Source organism: Amphimedon queenslandica, unplaced genomic scaffold (assembly GCF_000090795.2).
Source record: "Amphimedon queenslandica unplaced genomic scaffold, v1.1 AMPQUscaffold_13068, whole genome shotgun sequence".
NCBI classification, from domain to species: Eukaryota; Metazoa; Porifera; class Demospongiae; order Haplosclerida; family Niphatidae; genus Amphimedon; species Amphimedon queenslandica.
In genome coordinates, this window is record NW_003546696.1 from 36,904 (window position 1) to 54,573 (window position 17,670).

General features: G+C 35.9%; 4 protein-coding genes across 7 annotated transcripts; 3 read left to right on the forward strand and 1 right to left on the reverse strand.

Moving 5' to 3' along the window:
• Positions 1 to 7: 7 nt before the first annotated feature.
• Positions 8 to 8,832, reverse strand: LOC100640809 (unconventional myosin-Ic-like). 2 transcript variants are annotated; one of them, XM_020001486.1, is made up of 33 exons: positions 8,561 to 8,832; positions 8,364 to 8,479; positions 7,426 to 7,520; positions 6,643 to 6,746; positions 6,357 to 6,437; positions 6,120 to 6,296; positions 5,383 to 5,481; positions 4,857 to 4,973; positions 4,575 to 4,766; positions 4,304 to 4,477; positions 4,104 to 4,184; positions 3,789 to 3,937; positions 3,435 to 3,529; positions 3,344 to 3,390; positions 3,180 to 3,260; positions 2,988 to 3,093; positions 2,698 to 2,815; positions 2,588 to 2,628; positions 2,457 to 2,529; positions 2,290 to 2,366; positions 2,145 to 2,213; positions 1,935 to 2,085; positions 1,753 to 1,807; positions 1,557 to 1,667; positions 1,380 to 1,463; positions 1,211 to 1,304; positions 1,077 to 1,144; positions 943 to 1,017; positions 744 to 881; positions 582 to 685; positions 465 to 518; positions 328 to 373; positions 8 to 179 (listed from the first exon to the last, which is right to left on the reverse strand). In XM_020001486.1, exons 1-33 carry the CDS (start codon positions 8,684 to 8,686, stop codon positions 132 to 134), a joined length of 3,246 nt encoding a protein of 1,081 aa, XP_019857045.1. In that variant the 5' UTR covers positions 8,687 to 8,832; the 3' UTR covers positions 8 to 131. The 2 variants fall into 2 exon arrangements, with proteins under 2 accessions (XP_019857045.1, XP_019857046.1); XM_020001487.1 differs by having other exon boundaries at positions 3,846 to 3,937; positions 8,561 to 8,831.
• On the forward strand, positions 8,806 to 10,717 carry LOC100640934 (anhydro-N-acetylmuramic acid kinase-like). Of its 2 annotated transcripts, XM_020001489.1 has the most exons (10): positions 8,806 to 8,858; positions 8,950 to 9,115; positions 9,162 to 9,363; positions 9,415 to 9,695; positions 9,745 to 9,953; positions 9,999 to 10,086; positions 10,142 to 10,268; positions 10,347 to 10,422; positions 10,462 to 10,522; positions 10,577 to 10,717. In XM_020001489.1, the coding sequence occupies exons 2-10, from the start codon at positions 8,992 to 8,994 to the stop codon at positions 10,642 to 10,644; spliced, it is 1,236 nt and encodes a 411-aa protein (XP_019857048.1). In that variant the 5' UTR covers positions 8,806 to 8,858; positions 8,950 to 8,991; the 3' UTR covers positions 10,645 to 10,717. The 2 variants fall into 2 exon arrangements, with proteins under 2 accessions (XP_019857048.1, XP_019857047.1); XM_020001488.1 differs by lacking the exon at positions 8,806 to 8,858 and having other exon boundaries at positions 8,948 to 9,115.
• A 107-nt stretch (positions 10,718 to 10,824) lies between these two features.
• On the forward strand, positions 10,825 to 14,111 carry LOC109585408 (flocculation protein FLO11-like). Of its 2 annotated transcripts, none has more exons than XM_020001491.1 (6): positions 10,825 to 10,994; positions 11,068 to 11,918; positions 11,986 to 12,038; positions 12,179 to 12,335; positions 13,043 to 13,744; positions 13,838 to 14,111. In XM_020001491.1, exons 1-6 carry the CDS (start codon positions 10,880 to 10,882, stop codon positions 14,048 to 14,050), a joined length of 2,091 nt encoding a protein of 696 aa, XP_019857050.1. In that variant the 5' UTR covers positions 10,825 to 10,879; the 3' UTR covers positions 14,051 to 14,111. The 2 variants fall into 2 exon arrangements, with proteins under 2 accessions (XP_019857050.1, XP_019857051.1); XM_020001492.1 differs by having other exon boundaries at positions 11,071 to 11,918.
• On the forward strand, positions 14,072 to 17,627 carry LOC100641057 (target of rapamycin complex 2 subunit MAPKAP1-like). Its single transcript, XM_003389460.3, has 17 exons — positions 14,072 to 14,238; positions 14,287 to 14,383; positions 14,532 to 14,654; positions 14,753 to 14,808; positions 14,890 to 15,023; positions 15,071 to 15,124; positions 15,178 to 15,211; positions 15,269 to 15,345; positions 15,419 to 15,544; positions 16,135 to 16,196; positions 16,251 to 16,357; positions 16,471 to 16,572; positions 16,624 to 16,709; positions 16,760 to 16,814; positions 17,043 to 17,122; positions 17,245 to 17,383; positions 17,442 to 17,627. Exons 1-17 carry the CDS (start codon positions 14,166 to 14,168, stop codon positions 17,510 to 17,512), a joined length of 1,476 nt encoding a protein of 491 aa, XP_003389508.1. The 5' UTR covers positions 14,072 to 14,165; the 3' UTR covers positions 17,513 to 17,627.
• The last annotated feature ends 43 nt before the right edge of the window (positions 17,628 to 17,670 follow it).

The window sequence follows — 17,670 nt, forward strand, 5'->3', positions numbered from 1 at the left end:
ATAAATATTAACTTGAATTATCTAATAATAATAATAATTGCTAGTGTGAAAGTTATAGTTACTACTCCGCATTACACAATAAATTAATTTAATGAGAGTTGACATTAATTGCAAGATATGAGGATTATTATTTAGAGTAAAGTCCCTTGAGAACCTTGATCAACATCGTTTGGAGCAACCTAGACAAAAATAAAGAAAAAAAAATGATACATAAACTACTGCATAGCTAAAACTGAGTGATAAAACAAAATTATATTTATAGTGCAGGAATGAAACATATCACTAATAGGAAAAACCTTTTAGCTAATAGTATCAATTTAAACTCACAACTTCCAGATTTCCAGTTTTTCCTTTGATAACTGAGACAGCAGATCTAAAAATAGGAAAGAAATATTTTAAAGTCTATTACTAAAATATCATGTCAACATTTTAATAAAAGAGTATGCAATGGTTGAAATACTGACCCAGCTGTGAAGGTTATTGTGCCTATTTTACCACCTGCCATGCCATGGTTTAAACTAGAGGAAAGGAGAAGGAGAGAAGAGTTATTTGAAAATGATTATAAAAGTTTCTCTGTATACCTTCCCGATGTCTCTATCTGCACTTTCTCTTTCTTGTTTGCAAAATGAGCAATTTTAAAAGCAGTTTCAATAACATGAGCATCAGTATCTATGATAAGATCACCCTAAAGAAAGAGAGAAGGAAGGATAAAGTTTTATTTTCTTTCTTTTTTCTCTCCCTACTTTGCTTTCATCAGCATCAACAGGTAATCTAATGATAATGATTCCATCTCCAAGGCTACTCAGTGAAAGAGCATGCATCCTCGAATATTCAAATTGTTCTTTAATTTTAAAAGAGCCTGGCTCCACAAGATAGCAAGCCTAAAATAAAAATAACATCAATTATTGTTAATTTTAATTATTTTGTCTCTTTGCTGATTACTTTCTCTGTCATCAAGAGGATTCGTTTTCGAGCCTTGTAGCCATGACGATCGTATTTGATGCATGCTACAGCAAACTGCAAGGAAGAGAGGAAAATGAAATATTTAAGTACAAAAACAAGAGACAGTATTGTACCAGCTGCTGTCCTGAATCAGGATGCTTTTGATCAAAATTTTTGACTTTTGCAGCTTTCTCTGCTTCAGCTGGAGAAAAAAAAATAAAACAGAGACAAAAATTTTACATGAAAAATGTTTCTCAATTTATATTACTTAAGTGAGTGGATATGAATGGCTTTGGCACACTCGTCAAGTAACAGGATTTCTTTCCTTTAAATATTTCGCTAGCAGCAATCTTTAATTTCAGCTAGAAAAAAAAAGAATGGCAAATAAATTAAATATCAATAAGAAAAATAGATAGCAACAAAATTCAATTAATTACGTGTTCTTTTTTCTCTTGTGGCATTCCTTTAACGAGACGTCGAACTAACTGCTGCCTGTACTGTTCCTTTAGCATATCAGATGCCTAAAATAATAATAATAATAATAACAATAATAATAATAATAACAACAACAACAATAATAATAATAATAATAATAATAATAATAATCAATATACTTGTTGGAGGGCAGGGGCACACTTGGGCCAGGAGGAGTCAATAGCTAGTAAGCTTTTCGGCAGCCCACGACTTAGATCCATCAAAAACTTAAACTTCACAAAAGCTAAAAACTAAACAGAACATAATTTAATTTCATCATTAGCACAAGTATGAAGCATTCGTATAAAACATTGTATAAAAGTGTGTTTAAAATACCTCTACATTCTCTGGGCAGCTGGGTTGGTTTCTCGTTATAAATCCCTTTATAAACCTATTGATAATAATAATAATAATATTAAAGATTGAACAGGATCTATAATAGACCCAGTGCTGTATACAAATGTTTAAATGTTTCAAATGCTTTACATTCCCCCAGTAAATAAAACAATAATACTTACTTCCTGACAGCTTTGGTAGCTGCCCTATAGCGAATGAAGTACTTCCTCATGGCGTATCGCTTCCAGTGCTTCTGTACCATGACAGCTGCTCTGTATCTCTTCACGTACATCAAAACCAAATGCATACGATAATTCTTTTGAAATATGATAGCTATGGAAATAAGAATTATTATTAAAAATTAAAAATTATTATAGAGTGTATAGGCTTACAAGCCCATTTAAGTAGGAGGTATTTCTTCCTAGCAATGTATTTCCTCCAGTTGCAACTGATGATAGTAACTAAGGAGAAAGAGAGGGAGGGAGAGAGAGAGAGAAGGGAAGGAGATTATACTCAATTATTAGATTAATACTGTACCAATATCATGCTTCTTCTTCTCCAGCAGATCCTCCAATTTAAACAATGTCTTTGGGAAGCGAATGAAAACCTTAGTACTACAAACAACAACAAAAACAACAACAATAAACAAGCAATTCACTAAAATAAACAACAATCACAATAAAGAAGTATGCATTGATACTTACTGTCCAAGACTGTAGTCAGTGCTGGTTAGTTTCAAGTGTGTCATTAATGTGTCTACACCTTTGGACAGCTCACCTAATGTGAATATATAATTATTATTCATTTATTATTATTATCATTCATTAATTATTACCATCCCAGATTGGCCAAGTAGCAGGACAAAGAGGCTTGTATCTATTAAAAAAATAAAAGAGTACAGTACATGTAGAAAGGAGAGAAGTACAAGTACTACATGTACATTACCTTTGGAGGAATACTTCAAAAACTCTTCTATAGCAGAAACCAGCTCGTCTCACTCTTAGGTTCTCCATCAATCCTAAGTATTTGACCTGATGCCGCACGACTTTCTCATCAAAAGTTCCTAAAATTATAAAAAAAATAAATACAGTGTATTAATTATTTTTTATGCCTAAAATCATAAAAAATACAATGTATTAATGCATGTACATGTACATGGATTTAGGGAGAGAGAGAGAGAGAGAGGGGGGGGGGGGTAAAGGAGCATAAGTTATATGGAAAGACATACACTGTACCTGATTGTTTATTATCATTTGGTTTGATGCACCTCACATAAGAGGGTTCTTTAGACATTAATATCTCCATCAGTTCACTCAAACTGTTCTTAAACTGAGTACCAGCCTAAAATAGTATAAACAATATAATAATAAATAAATACATAATAATAATAAAATAATAAATACATAAATAAATAATAGGTTTTTTACAGTGGGTGGCCTCTTCTGTGAAGCCAGTTCTGATTGTGGGAACACCTCAGATAATACAAGATTACTGCTGGAGCTGAAAGCCTATACAATAAAAAAAGAATCAATATGAAATGGAAAGATAAAAAATGAAAGATTGTGTAAAAATAATTTTAAAATTATCCCACTTCTTTCGAACTCCTGTAAAGCAGATCATTATTCTTATCAACAAAACCTACAAAAAAATTTCAATATAAAATACTAAAAAAACTTTCATGCCTTCAATCTGGTATGTGACATCGCCAGCATAATGCCTGAGTCTGAACTCATTCCTCTGTATAGTCTTACGGCCTTCGTAATCCGAAGTCTCATGACTAATATTGTAGCAGAGCATGTGTGTTACATATTGTAATGCATGCACATGCAGAAGGAGGGAGAGAGAAAGAGGGAGAGAGAGAGAGGGAGGGAGGGAGGGAGAGGGAGAGGGAGGGAGGGAGAGGGAGAGGGAAAGAGGGAGAGAGAGAGAGAGAGAGAGGGAGAGAGAAAGAGGGAGAGAGAGAGAGAGAGGGAGAGAGAGAGAGGGAGAGAGAAAGAGGGAGGGAGAGGGAAAGATATAAGCTTAAGTACACCTACGTGACAGGGCTGTGATAACTATTGTAACAATGTTGGCATAAAGCAGCTGTCACGTACGTTATAAAGTGAGCATGAGTGCCAACAACTGCAGTCAGTTTCGCAAGAAAGGTCTCATCAGAAACGTCTCCTGGCCTCAAACACTCTTCATCCTACAATAAAAAAATAATAAAATGTATCATTAACTAATAAAAATTAGAACATTTATTTATACATATTTTAATACTACAAGTGACACAGGGTCAAAGTACATGTACATATATTTTTGTGATGGGTGTAGTTCTGTATTTGGTGTCATGTGATTATCATGTGACTGACCAGTACAGCTATGATTCCCCTGTGCTTCTCCTCCACCAGATCACAGATTATCTTATTATTGAAATATTCAATTGGCTCCCACTAAAACAAAGTAAAAAATTTTTAATAAATATTAACTAAAAAATTTTTTTAATGCGTTAAAAATCCATATAGTAGCGCTAGCAGACATGACGTGGGTGTGACCGACCACACCCATTCACCTTGATTCCCTCGTTGAGGTATTCTTCTTGTTCGGATTTTAGTGTCAGCTCGATGAACAACTGCTGGAGCTTCTCGTTACAATAATTGATACAGAACTGCTCAAAGGAGTTCTTCTCGAATATCTCAAAACCATAGATATCAAGCAACCCCATTAACGTAACCCTGGACTTAGACTAGAGAGAGAAATAGAGAGAGAGAGATAGCAAAAGGGAAAAAGAAAAAAAAAGATTATAAAATAACATTTCTTTAATATAATAATGTATTTCTTACTTTGTTTTCCAGAGATGAGTTCAGCCTCCTCACAAGCCAGTAAAACATTCTCTCATAAACTGCTTTTGCCGATGCGTCCCGTCCGTAATAAGCTTGCTCAACTGTTAAAGGAGACAACATTTTCTCCTGTCTTGCTTCAATCAGTCGATTAGTGAGGGCCGTCTCCAATTTATCTTGTGGACACTGGAATAACTAAGAGGAGAAAGAGAGAGAGGGAGAAAAAGAAGGGAAGAGAAAGGAAAAGAGAGAGGATAAGAAAATTTAAACTTTTTATAATCATACTTTAGCAATAGTAGCAATGCTTTCTCCACTTTCACTGAACTTAGCAAGTCCTTCTGGGTTAGCATCAAAACGAACATTACCCAGTAGTATAATTCCAGCTATTATACTCCACAATGCCTATAGTAAGGAAAAAAAAATACAACAATATAGTGGATAAAAATCATTTTTGTATCATATAGACTTTTACATAAAACATAGGACATGTATGTCATTGATGTGAAATGGTTGTCATAATAAGATCACAGAGTAAGTCAAAACACATTAACTAGGTGTGACAGGGACTATCTTTTAAATATCAACAATAAGAAATAACAACAACAACAACAATGATAATAAAACGAATTATTATTATTATTATTATTATTAGTATTAGTATCAAAAATAACAGTAGTTTTATAGCAAAGGAAATCAGGACAGTAACAAACTGTAACATCAACAATAAAAGCATCAAATAATAGCATTGATTAAAAGCTAAAACAGTGACACAATGCGTTAATAATATTTCTATTCTAATAATTTATTCTACCTTTGCTTCTTCTGGTAGGAATCCAATGACTTGAAGAGCCTTTTGGACTTGAAGGAAATCAGTCCTATCATTGATACTATGGACCTCAGTGCAGTCACCCTATTAACAAATGAAAAGATATTACAATAAAAACAAAGAGATTTTCTTCCTAGCTATTTTTGACAAAATTATGCATCAAAAAATTTGGCCAGAGATCATGTGCTACAATGCATACATGTATGTCACGAAATATCCGTGACAAGCAAAAACCCATTAGTTCCATTGTCACGAAATCCGTGACAAGCAAAAACCCATTAGTTCCATTGTCACGAAATCCGTGACAAGCAAAAACCCATTAGTTCCATTGTCACGAAATCCGTGACAAGCAAAAACCCATTAGTTCCATTGTCACGAAATCCATGACAAGCAAAAACCCATTAGTTCCATTGTCACGAAATCCGTGACAAGCAAAAACCCATTAGTTCCATTGTCACGAAATCTGTGACAAGCAAAAACCCATTAGTTCCATTGTCACGAAATCCGTGACAAGCAAAAACCCATTAGTTCCATTGTCACATGGACAGGAACCGGAACTTTTTTGGTCTGTTATTCTGGAGCAACTTAAAAAAATTCATAAAAATTTTAGAGCAACTTAAAAAATTCAAAAAATCTAATTTTGTACAAGTACCAGTAATAGTACTTGCAGCATTTAAAAATTATAATAGAATATTACATTTATACTAAGTACATGTACATACCTGTGAGAGGTAATGGTAGTCACTGGCCTTCCCATTAAGACCAAGTTCACTAAGGAGGGAAGCGTCAGCCTGGAGCAGCTGGTAAAAGACGTGAAAGTTCCTTTCTCCTTTTTGCTGATAAATAACGCGGGACTTTTCAAGAAGATAATTCTTAATGTGACCGCCATTGGGAGCACCCTAAGCGAGTGAGAAATTAAATAAATATTTAGTTATAATAATGAATTAAAGATATATTACTTTAAAATCAAACTGTATGTCCATGTATTTGCCAAAACGAGACGAGTTGTCATTCCTGTTTGTTTTGGCATTACCAAAAGCCTGAGAAAAGGAGGAAAGAGAGAGAGAGAGGAGAAAAAAAAAAGTAATGTAAAGATACATTTACAAATGTAGTTTTACAAAATGAGAGTGAACAAAAGAAATAATAATAATAATAATAAGGAGAGGGGGGGGGGGAGAAAAAACAGAAGAAATTGAAAAAAGGCATAAAGGAAGAGGAGCATAATTTATGTGACTGTGGCTGTACTTCTAAAACTGGATTAGATTGAAGAAGTCTGTCCTTCACTCTGTCCACCTCTCCTTTGTGGCTGGAGCATTGAGCCAAGTAATGGAGTATCTTCTTACTGGCCTCTAACAAGAGAAAGACACAAGATTAAACAAAGATCACTAATACAGCCATAACTACTAAAATCATACGCACTCTTGAGTTCAAGTACATTTACAAATTAAAACATAGTTACGCTTAATAATGAAAAGGGATAAAGTGCCAAAAAAAGAATAATTATATTATTACTACAATCCTTTTGTGGGACATATAATACTTGCTTGTTATGGTTATGATTAATTGTTATCATTAAAAATTAATATAACGTATCAGTGATTATTACTAATCCCATAAAGCCACATTCCACTCATAATCCCATCAATAATCCTTTACCATGTAAGGTAAGGTAGGAGTCAGTAAACAAATGAGTGGTTTTGCTGGTATTTGTTATTATTATAGCATACCTCCATCTCTCACTGTAGCTCTGAGGTTATGTGGTTAATGGATTGTAAATATACATCTTGCTAACATAATGTCTGACATCAGAACATCTTATCTTATCAAATTCTGCCTCCCTCTCCCCCCCTCTCTCTCTCTTGCCCATGCACTGTACATGTGTATTAATATGCCATTTCTCTACTTTGTATCCCTCTCTCTCTCTCTCTCTCTCTCTCTCTCTCTCTCTCTCTCTCTCCCCCCCTTTCTTTGCCTCTCTGTCCGTCCATCCGTCCCTCTCTCTCTCTCTCTCTGTTAATTCATCCCTACCTGTCTTTCCTGCTCCACTTTCTCCTGATATAAGTACACACTGGTCTCTTCCTTCATCTCTCATAGCACGATAAGCAGTATCAGAGATAGCAAATCTATATAGCAAAACATAATTATTAAGATCACTGTATTTGAACAAATGTGTACATGTATGTGTGATCATGTGTACAGAATTATATCCAATGTAAATTTAAGATAGTATTAATCACAGAAATGGTTTCATTTTCCTACCTGCTAAAGCATGCAATAATAAGAAATACTTTATCCTTTCACACACACACACACACACACTCTCTCTCTCTCTTAAAAATTATTTTTTGGCTGTCACATTTTACAAATCAACATAGTAACTCTATAAACAGATGAATCCGGTTAGCTAGTAGTTAATCAACGCGGAAACTGCCGCTAAATTTTATCACCTTTCATCCTTTTAACTTTCAGAAGATATGACGAATAGATTAGCTTGTAAATAAGCATAAACATACAGGGTATTTTACACACACATTGTATACAGCATCATAGCAATGTTTTTAATTCTTGTTTATGTGTCTGACTACACCACCACAATGTTCAACTCCTTCCTCAAACAGCTGCTACCTTGTACCAACACAACTTAATATGAGGTAGGGGACTGTGGTGAGGATAGGCAGGAAGCTACAATAGTATCATATATAGCCAGTCAGTATGGCTTTAGTATTAGGCTATATTATACTGCTAATTTATTTAAGCTACTATTACGTGTATATTTATACTATACTATCATAGTATAGTCTAGTTGATACATTTCAGGTGTATTTCATGATTTGCATGCCATACAGGTGCATTTAACACTGGGGGAAGGGGAAATATTTGTAACAAGTTAAATGGGACAGTGCTAATATTGCATCCTACAATATTCAAGTGTAAATTACTAATCCCCCCGTCTCTGTCTCTCTTACATGTGTGGTGGTAGCTCATAGAAATCGACTCCACGATATTGCTCCATGGTCTCTGTCCCGTATATATTCAACTGGCGATAAGGATTAACCGAAACGAGGACAGAACCTATGTAGGTCTGAACAAAGAAAACAAGACATTTTAAAAGGAGGTAGATATATATAGTATTTAATTGTTGCATTGCTCAAATCTGCCTTACATATATGAGCTTTTCTTTAAATCTCTTCCTCAGGTTTTCCATAAAAGCTTCTTCGCTCCTAAAATCCTCCAGTAGGACAAAGTCCTCGACTCCAATTTTATCCCTCACGCTCAGTGCGCTCTCCATTTCTCCTCACTCTTTTGCTCTGTCTCTGCTAGAGAAAGATTTTGTTTGTTTGCAGGAGACCCTCAATACAAAGCTTTCTATTGAGAGCAAGCAAGAGAGGGAGTGGGAAGAAAAGCAAAAGGTCGATAATAGAAAGACTGTGGCAATGCTGTCTTGCAACGAATGGGAGGAGGTAGTTATACAAAACATTAAACTCAGCTCATGGGTTGACTTTAATAACTTTTAAGGGGTGGCTAGTTAATATTTTTGGAATTTTTTCTAAGCCCATAGATAATTTCAATTTGAATTTACTCTATTATCTATAAATGGAGGGGTCTTTGTGTAAATTCAGATTAGCAATGGGTCTTATATCAGGAACCAGTATGGATGGCATTGATGTTTGCATAATAAAAATAAATATTTCAGATTCGTCACGAGACGACATTCTTGGTACATGATGCAAATTTTATTTCATACTAATGTTAATTTGTCGTAGATTTTTCCGTTGTCGATTATATGACAGTTCCATATCCTCATGGGCTGAAAGAAGACTTGCTGAATATTGGAATAAATGGTAGAACAAGAGATGTTTGTCTCTATCATTCTCTCCTCGGTCGGTTATTCTCTGATGCAGCAAAAGCAATGATGGAGAAACTGCATATCAAAAGCAGTGACATATATGTGATTGGGTCTCATGGGTGGGTATATGATAAATTATATATTTGTAAAATATTTTTTGTAATTAATAGACAAACAGTTCTTCATTTACCTAATCCTGTTCAGCTCTATGGTCATAGTATCAATGGTTCATTGCAGCTTGGTGATCCAAGTATAATTGCAAACCACACTGGTGTTACTACCGTTGGGGATTTTAGAACAGCCGATATGGCTTTAGGAGGAGAGGGAGCACCTCTTGTACCATATCTTGATTTTATATTACTCAAACAGCATTTCATGGAAACCAAACGAGTTGGAGTTTTTTTGAATGTTGGCGGAATTAGTAACATATTCTCTGGAAATCCTCATGAAGGTGCTAGTATAATAAAATTAAAAATGACTCATGCATTAAATGTATATAGGAATGAATGATACAGATATGGAATGCATTGGGTTTGACTGTGGACCAGGCAATGTCCTGATAGATAGTTTAATGCAAATTTTCTATGGAAGGGAATTTGATCAAGATGGCACTGTAGCCAGTGAAGGGAATATCAATGACAGTCTTTTGTCTTGGCTAATGAAAGACAAGTTTGTCTTAAGGTCTCCACCAAAATCTACTGGGAGAGAAGTACAAGATGAGAGCTAAATGTGTTCCATTTATTTTGTCCTATAGTTATACAATGCTGATTACGTCCATGAGATTGTAAAGAAGTGCAAAGATGACAGTATTAGCAACAAAGATTGCATCAGTACTGTCACAGGTAAAAATATGCTTATAATAATATTATAATTATTTGCTTTTATGTAATTTTGCAGCATTCACAGCTTGTGCAGTTCATTATAACTTTAAGCAATACGTCCAAGCTCTTTTAAATGATCAGGCAGAGTCTGATATTGACCTGTTTGTGAGTGGAGGTGGATACAGAAATAATGCATTAGTGAAGTAAGTCAATGATTCTATCAGTATTGTTATAAAATTTTATATGATTTAAAAATTTGCCTACTGTGTCTTCACCTTGAGGTGTTTAAGAGATTGTTTTAAGCCAGTGAAAATAGTTAGCACTGATGAATTAGGCATTCCTTGTGATGCTAAAGAAGTAAGTTACTATGAAAAGTTTGAATTGATTCTTGTACAGGCTGCTTGTTTTGCTGTTCTAGCTTATCAAGCTGTAGCTGGATGCAAGAATCACTTGCCATGTGAGTTCAACTCAGTAGCATAAATGAACAGAAATACATTAATTGTTTTTAAAGCTGTTACAGGTGCTTCTGGCTCGACTATACTTGGAAAGGTATGCAGGACTGACTTGCAAAGAAAATGAAAGAAAAATCTTTTATAATGAACACTTTTACACATGTAGCTTTTGGTGTTGTGCCAGTGTGATGCATAATTAATTTTTATAATTATTTAAAATTTTAGCAAAGCCCGCCTTAGGCCAATGCGCATGCGCAAGAGGTATTAATTTTTTTGCATTGTTTTAATTTTTTTACTGTAATTAATAAAAAGTTGGTTTCGCGCCTGTTTTTGGTTTCTAAGCTTTCCAATTAACGCCCAAAATGGACGGTGTTCGGAGGAAGAGGAAGAAGCGGGGCTTTTCCATAAACTGTCTCCTCTCTAAGAAAGAAATAAAGAGGCTAATAGACCGGCATACTGTACAAAAGAATTATAAAAGTAAAATTATTCTCATTCTCACTGTAAAAATTTACAATAATTATCCAAATATTATGAATATCCACATATCCAGCAGGACTAAACGACTCTCACCGCCCCAGGATTTTAAGCCACAGTTGCAATTCGACTCTAACAAAGACAAAACCTACCCCACCTCTCTCCCTCACTTTACCACGCCCTTTACCTATCCCTCTAGCCCCTCTATCTCTTGCTTCTTTCCATCCTCCTCCGCAATCAAGATCAGTAATTTCGTCACGTTCATCTTCCGGCTCCTCCTCTCCCTCCATTCCTTCGCACCTCGCTCCAAAGCCGCTCCTCATTCCGGCCCTCTCCTCTCTCCCTACGTCCTCCTTGTCGACTAACCACGCCTTCCAGCCGATAGACAATGGTCATTCGGACTCTCGCTCTCGCTTCCGTCGTTCGCCGACCCCTGGACCTTGGGGCAAAATGTTGTCGAAAAATAAAAATCAGAAGGTCAAGGATGATGTTGACAAAGAGAAGGAGATAGATACGTGGGTCATTACGGACGTGGTTGAGTCTGACCCGGTAACGTCTCCTCGTATTAAACTAAAACGTGTCTCCAAGACGGATAGTAGTAGCCCGTCTTTATCGCCTCCAAAGATATTCATAGCCTCGCCGGAGAAGTCAAAGGGAGAGGAGATACATATCATAGAAGATGAAGACGGGAGATTGGTGACTGATGAGGATTTCGATGGATCCCTTGTTTGTTTTACTTCACAATCTGGCTCATCAACTCCGCCTTTGCTCGTTCCTTTCTCTCCCTCTCCCCCTCCCTCCCCTTCCTCCTCCTCTTTGTCCGATGGTTCTTCTCCCCTCCCATCCTTCTCTCGTTTTCTTTATTCTCCTGCCATCGATTCACCTTGCCCTTCGCTTCCTAGCCTTCCTTCTCCTTGCCCACTGTCTGTAAGTTTTAGAAAATTAATCATGTATAGTTTTTCTCCTTCTCTCTTTTTTTTTTCTTCACTGTCAGATACATGATAAAGATAAACCTATTGTCCTTGATACATATCTCAACTCACAAAAGTATGTGAATCATATTTTATTTAATAGTTGGTTGTACTGAACTAAGTCATCATTGATAAATTTTAAAAGGCTATATATAAATACAACAAACTTGGAATTCGCATAGTTTTATAAATCTAATCATCAATTTCTCTTATTAGGAATGATAAAATCAAACTCCCCCATCCTCCCCCTCCAATATTGAAATATGACACTACTACTTTAAATGGAACGGCAGCCTCTGATTGCTCCTCTACCTCTCCTCCAATCACAAGACGAGCCACCTCAAGGATTAATAGTATTCATCATACAGAAACAGTGAGTCATCGGAGCAGAACAATTAATGTACATATTATAACAGATTTGCAAAAGCTTAGAGTTAAGAATAAAAAATAACATTGATTATTGTTAATAAGCAAAATGGTCGTTACATTGAAATTCATAAAAATAATCCAAACTTGTTTAGAATCAGCTAAAACTTTCTACACAACATAAGTACATCTATATGTATCAGAATAAATTATAAAAATGGAGAATTCTCTCCTTTTCAATTTTGGCAAAATTTGGCCAAAGTCCCTGTACTATAGTACAGGGACTTTAGCCCAATTTTGGAGCAACTTTAAAAATTCATAAAAAATCCAAACTTGATCGGAATCAGCTCAAACTTTCTATATAACATAAGAGCATCTATATGTATGAGAATAAATTATAAAAATAACAAATTCTCTCCTGGCCATTTTTGGCGATATACCCTGTACTATAGTGCAGGGTGTTTTGTCAAATTTTTGTTTATGAAAGAATCCAGCAACACTATGCCATAATCCTTATGTGGGAAACCCTTACTTGTTAGCACAAAATTCCCGTGAATATTTTCAACTCTACTTGTCTCTAAACAACCATGTACATGTACATTTACATGTTTACATGGACACTGTACATGTATGATGTGTATATTATACATATGTATGTAAAGTGGAACTGAGTACATACTTGTATGTGTAGATCTTTTTTTCTTTCTTTTAAAGGCCAAAGATGAAAGAGCCTCAAGATCTGTTACTCCCACCCCAGTCTTCTCCCTTGAGTCTGTCAACACTATAGCTCCACCCAACAGTTACTATTACAATATTCTCCTCCTATGGCAGGGGTCCCTAAATTCCGCTCGCGGCTCCGAGGCTCCGATTTTCATTGAAAACCTCTACGACAACGAACCACCTCCGGTCAACTTTAAATACATCACTAGCAGCATATACAGCACTAACGTCCCTGTCCCCAACATCACAGCCCTTGTTGGCTGCAGTTGTCTTAATTGCAGTGAATCGGTGGATTGCTGTCCTCAACTAGCAGGACAAAAGGCCGCCTATACGAAGGACAAGAGAATGAAAGCTGCTAGGGGGACTCCGATATACGAGTGTAACTTTATGTGCTCTTGTAGCTCGACTTGCTACAATCGAGTGGTCCAGTTTGGGAGACAGTTTCCCGTTTGTATTTTTCGGACAAGGAACGGGCGAGGCTGGGGCGTGAAGACCTGCTCCGATTTAAAACGAGGTACCTTTGTGACGGAGTACGTGGGTGAGGTGATAACGACAGAGGAGGCAGAGAGGCGTGGTGTTACTTACGATAGAGAAGGCTCGACTTATCTTTTTGACCTGGATTTTGATGAGGATCATCCCGAGTTTACCATAGATGCTGGCCACTGTGGCAACATTTCACATTTTTTTAATCATTCGGTAAGGAGAAGAAAATGTTAAATATAAACTAAAGTATATATTCTTTTATAATCGTTATCATTGTCATTATTCTTTGCACACGCTTTGATACAGTGTAGTCCAAATCTTCAAGTGTTTTCCGTATGGATAAATACCCTGGACACAAGACTACCCCAGCTGGCATTGTTTGCTAAGAAAGACATTGTGGCCGGAGAAGAATTGACTTTTGACTACCAGATGAGCCATAACCTGGCTGGCCACACCAGAGGGAAAGGAAGAGTTCCCTGTCTTTGTGGCTCTAGTAAATGCAGAGGGTTTTTAATATAAGAAAGGACTTTTTTACTTATTAAATTATGTTTTACTGAGTTATACGGTTTCATCCAGTCAATAAGCAGCTGATGGTTTATACGGAGAAATTTACGGGGATGACTCGGGGTTGAAAATGGCTGCCTTCGACGACAAGAAAATGTTGCTGGCTCATATTCGTCACTCCTTTGTGACTAGCGATGATACAGGTAGAGCAACCAAGCCCCCTGGTTCTAAAAATCCTCCTCTATCCCCAGGTATGTGCGAATTGATTATGATTAAAGAGGACGTGGAACAAGAGATCGAGAATGACCACTCTTACCAGAAGAAATCCCTCAGAATGCAGCAAAGATAGTAAGAAAAAGCAGCTAGACACTAAAGTATTGTGACAAGCCTACCTTTGTGCTCTTAGTCTCTAATTCGAGGCTAAGTAGTATTGTTTATATTTTAAATATTAATTTATTTTTTACGGGAGACTTTAGTTTTCTATTTTTCTCTTCAGTAAGCAAGCTGAGAAGCGTAGTACAAATAACATGGCCGCGTCGTATGATATACAAGCAAGTCCCACTCTCTCTAGACGACCACCTCTTAAAAACACGTCAGACATGTTTCAGATAATGGAAAAGTAAGTCGCTTGAAATGAGGGTAATCATGTAATATAGTCATGTGACATATGAGGGTAATCATGTGACATATGAGGGTAATTGTGTGTCCTTGTTATAGGAAGAAGGCAAGCAGAGTTAGAACTGTACAGTGGGAGATTACACCTTTAGAATTAGGTAATAGATCTATGACATTACAAATTAAATTATAACTTTTATTTCCTTCTTTCTTCCCTCCTCTCTCTCTCTCTCCCTCAGTTGATAGAAGTTTATTTGCTCCTCAACCAATAAGACCGCACCCAACTGGCCCCTCTCCCCTGAAGCAACTTTTAGCTGAACAAGACAAGAAAAAATCTAATCCTTTTTATAAGTATAGTAAATTCAACGGAGAGGTAATGTGTAAATATTTTGAATATTTTAGTATTATTTTCTTTTTTAGAATCATGGACCAGCTTCATCGAATAAATTTTTAATGTTTTTATCAATGGCAAAGGTGGGCCTGGCCTCTGCTATTTATTTTATTAATAATTATTATAAATTATGTAGGATCCACTTTATCCTGTGGAAGTAACAGTTTTACGTAAGGAAAACTTTAAATCTTTCTCTCTCTTTATCCCTCCCTCTCTCTCTCTCTCAGATACTGCTACAATTCAGGATCTTGTAGGTGTGACGTTTTGGAAATATTACGAAGAAGGAAGAAAACCTTTCTACTTGGTAAAGTGTTAATGACCTTCATCTATTACTCTCTCTATTCTCCCTCTCTCTTCTCCCCTTTCCTTTCCAACAGAAAGGGATTGAGAGTTATGCAGTAATGATAGCTGATGACGACGGAGAGATTGATACTGATCTTCCTGAGCTACAAGGAGATGACTACATTTCAAAGTTTGGCTTCAAATACCTTGGGATTGTTGAAGTAAATAATTAAATCAGTTATTAATGATCCAATCATGCTCATGTGATCTTTTACTATGCATAACTTAATCACAAAACCTATCCATAAATATACAATGAGTATTCTATAGTACTTACTATAGACTGAATCTCTTTGATAAAATGACATGTTATGACAGTATAGCTACCTGTATGTTCAATGATGCATTAACTTACAATGTAAAGCATGTCATACAAATAGAAAGGTTTTCTATTCAAGGCAAGATTATGCTTGACCACATGAAAGCATAATCAAAGGCTTGGCAAATGTTGAAAGCAGCATTGTTGAATGTAGTAGTGTATGTTGGGCTTAATATCAGAATTTCTACCTGCTACCTGTATCTACAGTGTAAACTATAGTACAGCTAAGAATATAAACTACATGTATATATTAACTAAGTTTCAGTGTCTGTAGCTCCACTTGTTATAAAGATATACACTCCTGATGAGGCTGTATGATCCTGTCGGTGTTTATTTTCATAAGAGTGATAATAATTTATTTTATAATAATAATAAACCTAGACATGTGTTTCAAAACAAAGTGACATATTTATGGTTTCTGTATCCTTTTAGAGATCAAATCCAGACGATGTCAAAATTGAAGATGTACCTGCCAAATATAAGATAGTCAAAGTGTGAGTAAATGTAGCTTCATGTGCCTGTCATGTCATTTATTGTTGTACTTGCAGGTATTACGAAAATGGTGGGTTCTCTACAATAGCCATTAGCGAAGACGATGTTGAAATGAGCGAGATACTAGCAAGAGTTATTAGAAAAAGGAGACTTCAGATACACGGTTAGATGATAATACTTCATTTTCATTTCTCTTTTTCTTTCTTGTCTCTCTCTCTCTCTCTTTCTCTCTCTCTCTCTCTTCTCTTTTTCTTCCTTCTCTCCACATTTTTTTAGGCTATGAACTAGAAAAGAAGGACTCCCCTGGTGAGTTTATAAACCTCAGGAGCTCACTTTCCAGTCAAGGGACACTGGACTTCATGCTAGTCAGAAACACACGTGAGGCTATCAGTCATGTGACTATCATGTGACCATATCTTGTAACTATAGGTCAGGGACACACTCCTTCTTCATCAGTAGAGGATGATGTAGATTCTCCTGATGTTGGGACTGAGGTAACTAGTCATCTTTACACGGTAAGAAAGGAGGACCTGCTTTTTATGATAATTTTTAAAAACTTCTACAGTCTTTTAGTGTCACAATGCTACACAGAATGCGATCAAATACAAGAGTACAGCTAGGTTAGTTTGTTTGTGCATAGAACTACATGTAGCTATCATTTAAATATGGTGGTGTCTACATACAGTACAATGTAATGTATACAGTACAAGTACCAATGTATTTAGGGTTTTCAATAAAGCATGCAATATGGAGCAAGTAAAATCTAAAATTTATAATAAAATTTATAGCACTATGCCAAACTCCTTTTGGAAACCCTGTATGTATAATGTCCACACACATTGTAATAGGTATTGATCCACAGAGGGAGAGAGTTGAGATCCAACCTATAGAGTCGCTGAAAGGCTTTCTTGCTAAACCTTTAAAACCTGTTAGTCTCTCTCCTTCCTCCTTGATCCTCCTACAAGTCTTTTCTGTCTTTCTTTTACTTCTCCTTGTTTCCTCTCTCTACCCTTACTTGTCCCTTCTCTTTTCATTTGTCCTCTCTTGAAGATGAAATATGACATTAATGAAATATCGAGCGTGGACATTTTGGAAGAGAAGCCGCCAAATGCTGTCTTCAGAATAGTAAGACTTACTAAAGAAGGAAGCGTCAAAAATATAGATTTTGAGGCACCACACAATATAACTAGTAAGAATTATTGTTGAAAGTATGGGTCCTATATTTTTTGTGTTATAAAATTTAATAGAGAAAATCGTCGCAAAGCTAAAATTGATAATCAGTGACAGCCCATCTTCAATCAAATCAAAGCAGAAATGACCGAGTGGGGACACACTTTATTTTTTTAATAATCATTTATTAATATCTTTCTATCTATCTTTGTTTGTTTTTATTACATGTTTATTAATAGATGGTGTATATTTGATGGGTAAAATACATACTCTAACCTGATGTACTATACAAATAATCAATGATGC

Coding starts and splice junctions, on each gene's coding strand:
- LOC109585408 (XM_020001491.1), top strand. CDS start 10,880: ATGGACGGTGTTCGGAGGAAGAGGAAGAAGCGGGGCTTTTCCATAAAC. Junction 10,995..11,067: donor TGTACAAAAGAATTATAAAA/GTAAAATTATTC, acceptor CCACATATCCAG/CAGGACTAAACGACTCTCAC. Junction 13,745..13,837: donor CACATTTTTTTAATCATTCG/GTAAGGAGAAGA, acceptor GCTTTGATACAG/TGTAGTCCAAATCTTCAAGT.
- LOC100641057 (XM_003389460.3), top strand. CDS start 14,166: ATGGCTGCCTTCGACGACAAGAAAATGTTGCTGGCTCATATTCGTCAC. Junction 14,239..14,286: donor TGTGACTAGCGATGATACAG/GTAGAGCAACCA, acceptor CTCTATCCCCAG/GTATGTGCGAATTGATTATG. Junction 14,655..14,752: donor ATGTTTCAGATAATGGAAAA/GTAAGTCGCTTG, acceptor TCCTTGTTATAG/GAAGAAGGCAAGCAGAGTTA.
- LOC100640809 (XM_020001486.1), bottom strand. CDS start 8,686: ATGGAGAGCGCACTGAGCGTGAGGGATAAAATTGGAGTCGAGGACTTT. Junction 4,185..4,303: donor ACCTCAACGAGGGAATCAAG/GTGAATGGGTGT, acceptor ACTTTGTTTTAG/TGGGAGCCAATTGAATATTT. Junction 1,145..1,210: donor ATTCATATCCACTCACTTAA/GTAATATAAATT, acceptor TTTTTTCTCCAG/CTGAAGCAGAGAAAGCTGCA.
- LOC100640934 (XM_020001489.1), top strand. CDS start 8,992: ATGGAGGGGTCTTTGTGTAAATTCAGATTAGCAATGGGTCTTATATCA. Junction 9,364..9,414: donor TATGTGATTGGGTCTCATGG/GTGGGTATATGA, acceptor TGTAATTAATAG/ACAAACAGTTCTTCATTTAC. Junction 10,269..10,346: donor AGAAATAATGCATTAGTGAA/GTAAGTCAATGA, acceptor CTTCACCTTGAG/GTGTTTAAGAGATTGTTTTA.